Here is a 10,822-nt window from a genome sequence, read left to right on the forward strand (position 1 = left end):
GATAGACCGACCAAGTCCTTCCATCATGAGGATGAAGAGAAAGGGAGAGAGCGAGTCTCCCTGCCTGAGGCCTCTTAAAGGAATAAAATTCTCGTAGGGAAAACCATTAACCAAAATTGAAAAGCTGGAAGAAGTTACTAGGGCCATGACCCATCTAACCCAGTTATGATCAAACCCAAAAGTAGTAAGAACTTTCGTGATATAGGTCCAATTCAACTTATCATAAGCTTTGGCTATGTCCAATTGCATGATCATTCCAGCCTTCTTATTCCTAGTCAATGAGTGCACCACCTCATGCGCTTGAACGATGTTATTGAGAATTTGTTGACATTCCACATAACCAGATTGTTCCTCAGAAACTAGTGTAGGAAGAAGAGGTTTGAGTCTATTGGCCACAACCTTGGATATTATCTTGTATACAACATTGCACAAAGCTATGGGTCTAAACCTGTCAGGAGTTTGAGCAATGTCATGTTTAGGGATCAGGGAGATAAAGGATGTATTGAGCACCTTCAAAATAGTTATGTTCATCCTGGAATCTTCCACTACATTCAAAATATCCTGTTTGACAATTTTCCAGCAAGCTTTAAAGAAATCCACATTGAAACCATCAAGGCCTCGCGCTTTACCATTCTCCATTTCTTTGAGGACTTCACTAACCTCCTCTTTAGTCACTGGCCTATTAAGGTTGAAATTGTCCTCTCTAGACACAAGCCTAGGTATATGTCTTGTTAAGTCCCTAATGAAATGTTCTCTATCTAAAATGGTTTCCTTTGCTATACCTCGAAAGTGTTGAACTAACATAGCTTCTATTTCTTCATAGGAATTGAGAAGATTCCCTCCCTCCTCCTTGATCGAAGAGATCCTGTTATGAGCTCTATTCGCCATGGTGGATCTATGGAAAAATCTAGTGTTTCTCTCTCCTTCTTTTAGCCATTGAACTCTAGATTTTTGTCTCCAAAATATTTCCTCTTGTTTACATAAATTCTCCCATTCTTGATGATGTTTGGTGACTTCATCACTTCTGACTTTATCAAAGCCTTCCATGATAAGGGCTTGGTTGAGTTCCTGCATTTTACTTTCAACGGATTTTTTTTGCTTCAAAAATATTGCCAAATTCATTCTTGTTCCATTCTTTGAGCCCGAGCTTGATGTGCTTTAGTCTTTTGTGAAGAAGGAACATTATTGTACCCTGAGTATGCAAATCTTCTGACCACCAGTTTGCAATGTTGCTGATGAAATTTGGGTGGGAGAGCCAGATATTCTGAAATCTAAAGGGTCTATTCTTGGGGGTACCAATGCCATGAACCTTTAGTTGAGCCGGCCAGTGATCTGAGCCTTCAAAGGGGAGAACTCTCACTATCATTTCCTTGTTAATGAGCATAAGGTCCTCTGAGATTATGAATCTATCTAATTTTGAGGCTACTTGAGACTCTCCTCCTCTTTTATTGTTCCAAGTAAGGAGACCATTACTCGTATTAGTGTCCACTAGCTTCATATTATCTATAAAAGTTTGAACTGCTAAAGAATCTTTGCTTAGAGTTCTAGTTCCCTATTTTTTCTCCACAAGTGATTTGATCATGTTGAAGTCGCCCCACCCGACCCGCCCCCCAACACCCCCCCCCCTGCCCCCCTCCATTGATCCATGGTATTCCTACTTGTCTATCTCTGAAATCCACAAGAGAATCTAGAAACTTGAGTTTATCATCCATTCTTTGAGGGCCATAAACATTCGTGACCAGGTAGGTCTCCATATCTCCCACAGGCTGAATAACCACTGATAAATAATTCCTAGATGCCTCAGCATCTAGTATGCCAATCTTTTGATGGTTCCAAAGAGTGAGTATGCCTCCTGCTATGTTCTCTGCTTTGACCTCTAGAAACTCAAATCGATTGAGCCATTTGCTATGTATTTCTTTTATTTTTGGAATGGAACATTTAGTTTCCTGGATGAATATCATATCCGAAGCTACTTGTTTCATTTTATTACTAAGTAATCTTTGTTTTCTTTTACTACCTAGACACTTGATATTCCAAGAAGTGAACTTCATTATTAAAGATTTGTAAAGGAGTAGCTAGTTAGGTCTTTCATCTTAACTGAATTTATCATGAGCTTTCCACATTCCATCGATAGCTCGTTTTGCTTTTTCGTGCCTCTTTTCTTTCCTGGGTTTGGGTGATAATCTTGGTGTGGTTTTCATAGTTTTCACACCTTTGCTACTGTGCCTTTCATTATTTCTTTGCCTCTCCAACCCTTTAGCCTGAGTTTTCCATATAAATAGCTATTGTATTCTATTGAACTCTTCTTGAGGTAACGAGTCTACCCCTCCCATGGTTCCCTATTTCAAGAATCCTTCCAGATCTAGGTGTTCTCTATCAAGAATCTCCTGTAGTTCATGGTCCTCCATTTCCATCTCACTCTGGGTCATTTCCTGGTCCATCTCCAGTTCTGCATCACTCATCATAGTTTCTTTCTGTTTATTAATATCTTGTATTTGTTCACAGTCTTCTTCTTTCTCCTCCTCCACTAGACTTCCTCCCATTGCCTGATCTACTTTTTTTATTGCTTCTTCTTCTTCGAGTACTTGGAACCTATTCTGATTGGCCTGTTGCCCTTCTATTTGATGTTGCTTTGGCCCCCTTTTGTCCCCTTTTCCTTTATGTACCACTTTGTGAAAGCTTTCAGTATCTTTCATTGTGTTAGCTTTACTCTTGTTCTCTATTTTACTGAGAGGGTAGTCTCTGAATAGGAGCCCATGCTCATGTCATCTGCAACATCTGAATGGAATATGTTCATAATCTACTGTTTGCACCCATTCTTCATAAAAAACTTCCAAGATTACCTCATCTGGTAGAGCTCCAGAGAAATCCATCTCCACACATATTCTTGCAAAGAAAGTGTATTTTCCCCTTCTGGTGGCCTCAAAAGCTTTGACAAAACACCCTAATTTATTTCCTATGGTAGATAACGATTCTATTTGCCAGTAATCAAGAGGTAGTGAGTAGAGTATTACCCAAACTAGGACCAAAGTAAAAGTCTCACGCTCAGGGACAAAAGTCATAATCCATGGCCCCATATAGAGGCCTGTTGCTACATAGAAGTAGGGCCCTCTTTCAAACACTCTATCTTTATCTTCAATATTTGTAAAGACCACAGTGAAGAATCCCTTTGACCCAAGATGAAGATCTATGCTTCCTTTTGGTTTCCAGTGGTATTTAATACATGTCTGTAAAGCTTTTTCAGTGGGCCATAATCCCATGAATTTACAAATGATTGCATATGTCTGCATGTGGTCCCTGTGCACTTGCAGAGTAGGATCATTTAAAACTACTCTGGGAGAGATCGCAAGTTTGGGTTTACATGGTCCATTTTGTGCTTTGTCTTTTGATCCCTATTCCTTGTCTTCTTCCTCATTTTCTTTTGTGCTATTATTCTCCCTTGATTTGGTACCATCTTTCTCCTCTTCACTGTTCCTTTTCCTTCCTTCTTAAGGACCTCTATTATTTTCTATTGGCTTCTTACCTCTGCTAGCCACACCCTGCTTGTAGGAGGGAGTGGATCTCCCTCCTTTGCATCCCTCCATGGAGAACAACCCCTACAAAATCCTGTAAGCCTAGCTATTCGCTCGCATCCGTCGGTCCCCTGGAAATCTTCTAGACTTATACGTAACTCACATGCAAAAAGTGTAAGGAATATTCTTCTCTACTTTGTAATATTTCTTCTTTTTTTTTACAGAAACGGTTATGGAGTGTTTATATTCATCTTGGCCTGAATGCTGAAATTCTGATTACATTGGGGATTTCTTTATCCTGTTGCATCTCACTGCTAAGAGTGAGGATGCAGCTGAAGCTTGAAGATTTCTTCCTTGATAAGGAATCCATGGAATCGATTTCAGAGATTTTCCCCCTGTTGAAGATACAAACAATTTTTTTTAATACCAAGCAGTAGAACATGGCAACAATCAGCTTATGGAATGGGTTCCAGTGATTCTTCTTCGTCTTTCATCTTGACCCTGGCAGAGAGGAGGGTAGCTTTGTTGGCCTCAATGTCCGCCTCTTTGTTATGAGTTCCCAGCACATGGTAGTAATTCAAGTTCTGAAAAGTTTTTTCCAAGCCTTTGATTCTGGTTATCAGCCTTGCTAGTTTAAGATCCAGAGCTGGGGAATTGGAATCCATTGCGTTTATAATGATCTGGGAATCACCTATAGCATTAGCTTCACTTATGTTTAATTCTTTGAGGATCTTGAAGCCTTGAAAGAGGGCCAAGGCCTTCGCTTGAATGCTCGAAGAATATCCAAGTCCCCAAGCATAGGAATGGATTTTTTCTCCAATTGGATTTACAACAACACCTCCTGCACTAGCTTTGCCTGGATTTCCCTTTGCTGCCCCATCAAAAAAGAGAGAGTGCCTTGCTTGCGATTTGATCTAGTCTTGAAAGTCAGTTTCAGATTTCCTTATTTGCCAGTCTTTAATAGTAGGGGCATTTCTAACTGCTGGTTGAAATTGTAGTTCTAGAATTGATCCCAAAGTGATTTCCTGTTGGCCGAGATTAGAGTCATCTTTTATATCATTCAAACACTCCTTCATGTGGCATTTGATCTTGATTTCTAAGGCCTTGTGATTCTGCTTTGTATTTCTCAAGATTCTTCTGTTACGTTCTAGCCATATTTGCCAACAGATAACCTTTGGAAGGACAGCCCATGCAATTTTAATTATTTGGTTTTTAGGAGGTGGACCAGGATATCTGATTGCCCAATTAGAATAAAGATCAGCAGTGGAGCAAGGAAGCATGAAATTTGGATCCAAATTATGAATAAAGGAAAACCAGGTCTGCTTAGAGAAGTTGCATTCTAGAATTAAATGGACTGATGTCTCTGCACTTTCACTGCACAATGAGCAGATGGAGGGACTGTAGAACCCTTTCCTCTGCAAAATGTCATAAGTTAAGATTTTTCCATGGAAGAGAAGCCAGGCAAAGAAGTCAACTTTGGGGCATGAAGGAAAACGCCAGACACCTCGCCAAGGAGCTGGATCAGGGGGGACATATGGCCTTTCATTCAGTTTGGCGTACCCCAAGGAGACAATGTAACCTCTAGCATTCGGCCCCCAGCCTTTCAAGTCTCTTTTCCTCATGTGCGTGGGCACCAAGCCATGCAGGAAATCAAGCAACGTGGCCCATTCGTTGGTCAGATGATCTGGTACTTCAATGCATTTCCATCCTGCCCAAACAGAATTGTTCCAAAGAGAAATATCCCACAACGATCGCAGTCCCTCTCTGTCCATCCAACAATGCAGTGCTCTAATGGAGGCTCTGTCTTCAATTGGGTCCTTATTCATGATTTTTTCAGTGCAGATGTTGATCCTTTTGCCATTACCTGGGATCCAGTAGGAGTGCGCAGTAATTAGAGGGGCAGCTTTAGCATACAGTTTAAGGAATGCCGAGTTAGGCAATTGAATCACATTTTCTAAACATCTGGAGCGAGGTCCTCTGAAATACCTTTTCCAGAGAGCCAATTGGGCCCAGCCAGGCTTGGGCGCAATGATATTCCAGATAATCTTAGCTGCCATTGCCACATTCTGCTGAAAGAGATTTTTGAAATTTAAACCACCCTCCCACAATGGCTTGGAAATGGTTTCCCAACTGATAAGGGGAATCTTGTTTTCATTCTGTTTTCCTCCCTTCCAAAAGAACCTTCGTATGTACTCTTCCATTTTTTTTAAAATGGTTACCAGAGCGAGAAGCCCAACAAATTGAAATAAAGGGAGGCTGGTAAGCACAAATTTAATTAAGACTGATTTTCCAGCAGTATTGAGCCAGGAGTAACCCCAGGCTTGAATCTTAGACTTGAATTTTTCCAGCTGAGGGAGCCAGTCTTTGCTTGCAGATCTCTTATGAAATACAGGGAGACCCAAGTATTTGAAAGATGACCAAGAGGAGAAGGCTGCAAAACCCAAACATCTAGAAATGGCAGAGAGCAATCTGGGCGTAGTATTCCAGCTGAAGATGTGGCATTTGCTCTTATTAACAACGATGCCTGAGGCCTCACTGAATTCATCCAAAACCGTAATATTTTTATTTTTTATTTTTTATTTTCATTTAATTTATTAATGATTTGTTATTGGTTTTTTTTTACCATGAATCTTTTGAAATATGATTGTTTATATATATATGGATTATTAGAGACTTAGATCCTCTATTCTATTATTTAATTTGAAAGGACTAGATTCTAAGGTAATATCTTGTTTTAAATTGCTGATTTCAGCTTTTTAAATTAATTATATAGGTTTGAAAGAATATAATTGTTTTCATTTTCTAGGGACCATTAAAAGTAAACAATAAATTCAAAACCATTAAAATGAAGTTCATCTTGTCACTGGTAAGAATTGAATTTAGGTATAAAAAAATTTCATTCTTTTCAAAAAGGATAAACTAAAAAAATTAAATCATCATTACTCTAATCCATTCTAAATAAACTTAAATTCAAAATTAATCTTAAAATATCCAAAATTTTCTACTCCAAATTTACTACCCTCACCCTCTAATTTTTTCTGACACGAATTTTGCAAAACAACAAAACAATGCAGCGTAAGGTTGCACCATTTGTTCATAATACCACATGAAGGGAAAGATGGAAATGCCGCTATTGCCCTTGGAAAAACCCTCGACTAAATGAGATTTGCCGCTGTGTACAATGATGAAAAAGCCCAACATAAAAACAACAAAACAGAACAGTTAAATTGAAAAGTGAAAGTCACGGAGTGAAGCATCCAAAGCCTTGAATTCAAACAAAAAGTAATATTCTGTTTTATAACGTTTCATGTGCGAAGGGCCAAGTGTCAAAAAAAAATTCGTAGATTAAAAAAAGTGTCTATGGACGGTTAGAAAAACATGAAGGTTTAGAAAATTGATACAACTAAGGGAGTACGTGTCCGCATGTCTAGAACGGTGCATTTCATTCAGAGCGATTGACATTACCGTTCAAATGTCATCCACAGTAATTAACATTACAGTTCTATTTCACGTTTTATCACGAAATTGCTTGCCAGTAACAGGAACACTTATATTTATAGAAAAACCTGAAAACTAATGTCAATATTGAAATTTAAAGTTTTATATCAAAATTATTGAAATTTGGCCTAATACAGTTTTCAATAAAATCACAATATTTTATAATATAAATTTCAATTTAAAATAAAGAAATAAATTCAGCATCAGCCTGGAAAGACTTTTACTCAACAATTGGTGCAAAATTGACCAGAAACTCAACTACAGAAAAAGACAAAAAGTCCCCGGTTAGGCTGTTCTCTAAAACGCCTCAAGGCGGCAGTGTTTAAGGTAGATGTGGGAACCCTGGCAATAAATAGTTATATCCTGTGAAAGTTGAAAAGGTCCCAGGTCACTAACTACGACTTCAGCCCAAAACCCTATCTGTCGTGAATGCTTCAAGACAGATTATCCGTCTGAGCCGGGGATTTCTCTGGGGCTTGTCACGTATAGCCTGCCCAATAAAGAAAATTGAAATGAAGAGTGACCTTCTGTAGAATTTCCCCCTATGTCCGAGCTAGGGTCGAGGTAATATACTGTAACGAATGTGGGGAATGAGGGATCCGATCTCAGTATATTCCTTTACGGCGTTGATTGTTCCAGGGATCTGTTGTCCATTATTTATAGCCTCTTCGGCGTAGACGGTGGATGTGTCGTTTATCCAATGGAGAACAAGCCCGATCGATCAGAACCCGGGCAGAAGAGACGGGGAACTGCGCAGCAGACTGTCACATTCACAACGTATGGCGTCAAAGAGAACGATATTACTGGTCAGCACATTACAGCTTCATCCGGCCAAGGTGATACACTTAATCTTATGCCAGTGACTGTCAAGTTTTGGCATAGCTTCTGTAAGTTTTATGCTTAGATACGGTTAATACAATTTGTAAATCGCGTGTATCTCGATTGGATCGTGCACTGGAAATGATATAAAGTCTGGAAGAAATTCAGATAAAATCTAAAATTTCTGTAATATATCTGTTATCAGAAGGAATCAAAGGAAGAGAGAAAAAATTAACAACATATGAAAGAAAATAGGTTTGTGATAGCACCAGAAATCAAATCTGTTTCTGTTAACTAATTTTCCAGAGAGGGAAAGAGGCGAGAAAGCTCAATCTTTTTGCGCCGTAAGCGATGTAGATTTAGGTTTGCCAGGTATTGTGCAGATCGGGGTTGGCATATGTGGTTTTTCTATGCGTTCCACTAATAATATATATATATATATATATAGATATGCAGGGGGGAGTTGAGTTATGTGACTTTGTTTACCCTATTTAATTGATTATAGCTTAGTTTGCTCAATCTTTACTATATGGCCTTTTCTTAAATGTTATTGTAAGCAAGGGTAACAGAGATGCACCTGTGTAATCTTAACTCAATAAAATGAAATGGCATCCCCTCTTTAACAATACAAGCAGGTAAGATATGTGTATTCTATTCTTCTTTCTAGTTTTAAGAACTTAGATGCTTGTCAATGGATTAAGGGTTTCTACGATCTTAACGTTCTACAGATTCATATGAACTGATCCTTCCGAATATTTTTTCATGGGTTAGTTTTTCTAATTATACGACCATCTGCAACCCTTCTCATCGGACAAGATGAAAACACAAGCCCCTCCCGCTGTAAACCTAACAGCCATAACCTTATTCATATCGCTTTCGGGGAGCGTTTTTAGAAAAACGGTTTGAGAGGAAATAAACTGTAATTGAAATTAAAATGTGTTAGAAAGGCCGAGGAGGAAAGGTATAACACATATATTTTAGTTGATCACATTAAATTGGATGATTACAATAAATTAGGTAAGGGGTATTTAAACTTTTTCTCATTACTTAGTGACAAAATAACTCAATATACAAATACACACTATATTTAACTTTATCCAAAATATGACTTAACTCGACTTAACCGATTCAAGTCGATTCTCTAATTTTAATTTTAAGCAACACTCCATGCTACACTGACTAACTTTAACAAAATGTTGATTAATGCCATTAAAGAAAATCAGTGAAATTGAAAACAGTAAGGAGTAAATTTACAGAACTTACATCCTTGTGGCGTAATGTGTGTGTAAGATGAAAGATTGTTGATATTGCGTTGGTTTCATGCAGAAGGGCCAAGCATCATCACGCTACCTCAACACCAACAACGTAATCGAGAAAATGAGACGAACTTTAAGAGAAAGGAACTGAATCCGCGGAATGCCCCTCCAAAGAGACATTACAGAGGAGTAAGGCAGAGGCCGTGGGGGAAATGGGCTGCAGAGATTCGAGATCCAAAGAAGGCAGCACGAGTATGGCTGGGCACATTTGAGACTGCAGAAGATGCTGGGAGAGCATACGACGACGCTGCTTTAAAATTTCGAGGGTCAAAGGCGAAATTGAACTTTCCTGAAAGATTCCACCTCCGGAACGAGGATCCTCCCGGTATGAACATGCCAAAGCAAGAAAGCGCAGCAATTGCCGACTTCGGCATTCAAGTTGAGCACGCAACATCCAGCCTATCTCTGCCGACAAATGGTGATAATTTTTCGGCAGCGCCGGAAGGCTGTCGTAGTCTACACGTGGAAAGCATAACTGGAGAAACGTATTCTGATCGACTCCACCGTGGGATTCCACCTCGGTATTTCATGCCAGCTGACTCACCGTCTTTATCACATTTTTCAGATGTATATCACCATGGCCAACCACTGCAAAATCTAGGGTTCGATTCCGAGCAGGATAATTCCAACCCTAGTTTAGTACAGCAGTATTCCACTTATATAAGATCTCAGCAGGAACCAGAACCTTTTAATCAACAGTTGCCTTGTATGACGGCCATCCAAAACGAACCAGCCCTGAATTATAATCCACAACTGCAAATTACAAGGAGGCCTAATTTAGTTTCATCTAATTACACAGGTTCGAGGGTATCCATGTTCAATAACTATGTCCTGCAGCAGCAGCAGCAACAACATATGCTTATTCGGCAACAGCCGGTCCCATCAGTTAGCACGACAGGTTCCGAGGAGCTATATAACTTTCGTGGAAGAATCGTTAATCAGACATCTGACAACTTCCTAGACTGTACTCCGTCTCAATCTGAATCCTACGATAATTTGGATTACAATTCAGGAGTTCTTCCTGCACGTAATTTGAAGGGCCCGGAACTTTGACTGAAGAAAATGTTGATATGATATGATGGGTTATGCACAGATCTGGTTTTCCATTGGTACATCTCTGATGATATCGATGAAACGCTTTTTCATTCAGGTCTATGATGATATATTTTCCCGACATTTTCCCTAGCTTTTCAAATTACTATCGATACTATTGAATGTTAGGTTTTGTTGCAATATATCATGTGACTTTTTTATTTTGATTTATTTCTATATTTTGTAAAAGAATGACTATTGCATTCAATGTAGTGTTAGTTCTACTAAATTAGAGAAATTAGATTTAAAATAAATATCTATCCCATTTTAACATACATTGTTTCTTTTTAACAACAACAGTAACTCAGAACGTATTGTAATTGATACCTCTGACACACTTTAGAGTTTTTTCCTTGATACTAAAAACAAAAATTTGTTTTAGAATAGATCCTTTCAAGATAGAATAAAAGACTATATATGTTATTGTTATTGAGATCTACCCCATGCTACTTGTTGTCGTTTATTGATATGAAAAGCAGAAACTTTGTTTTAAAACAAAGTAAAGTAAAATATTGTATATGTTATTGATATTGATATTTGTTACATTTTCCGCTGCTAAATGATATCAGGAGACAAAATCTCAAG

At 38.6% G+C, this 10,822-nt stretch overlaps 1 protein-coding gene across 2 annotated transcripts; it reads left to right on the forward strand.

The window, feature by feature from the left end:
• Positions 1 to 7,396: 7,396 nt before the first annotated feature.
• Positions 7,397 to 10,429, forward strand: LOC149202348 (uncharacterized). 2 transcript variants are annotated; one of them, XM_089399953.1, is made up of 2 exons: positions 7,397 to 7,846; positions 9,156 to 10,429. In XM_089399953.1, exons 1-2 carry the CDS (start codon positions 7,711 to 7,713, stop codon positions 10,196 to 10,198), a joined length of 1,179 nt encoding a protein of 392 aa, XP_089256079.1. In that variant the 5' UTR covers positions 7,397 to 7,710; the 3' UTR covers positions 10,199 to 10,429. The 2 variants fall into 2 exon arrangements, with proteins under 2 accessions (XP_089256079.1, XP_089256080.1); XM_089399954.1 differs by having other exon boundaries at positions 9,159 to 10,429.
• Positions 10,430 to 10,822: the final 393 nt, after the last annotated feature.

Source organism: Pinus tabuliformis, chromosome 2_1, assembly GCF_031772625.1.
Source record: "Pinus tabuliformis cultivar Carrire ecotype Pingquan chromosome 2_1, CPIR1, whole genome shotgun sequence".
Taxonomy (NCBI): domain Eukaryota; kingdom Viridiplantae; phylum Streptophyta; class Pinopsida; order Pinales; family Pinaceae; genus Pinus; species Pinus tabuliformis.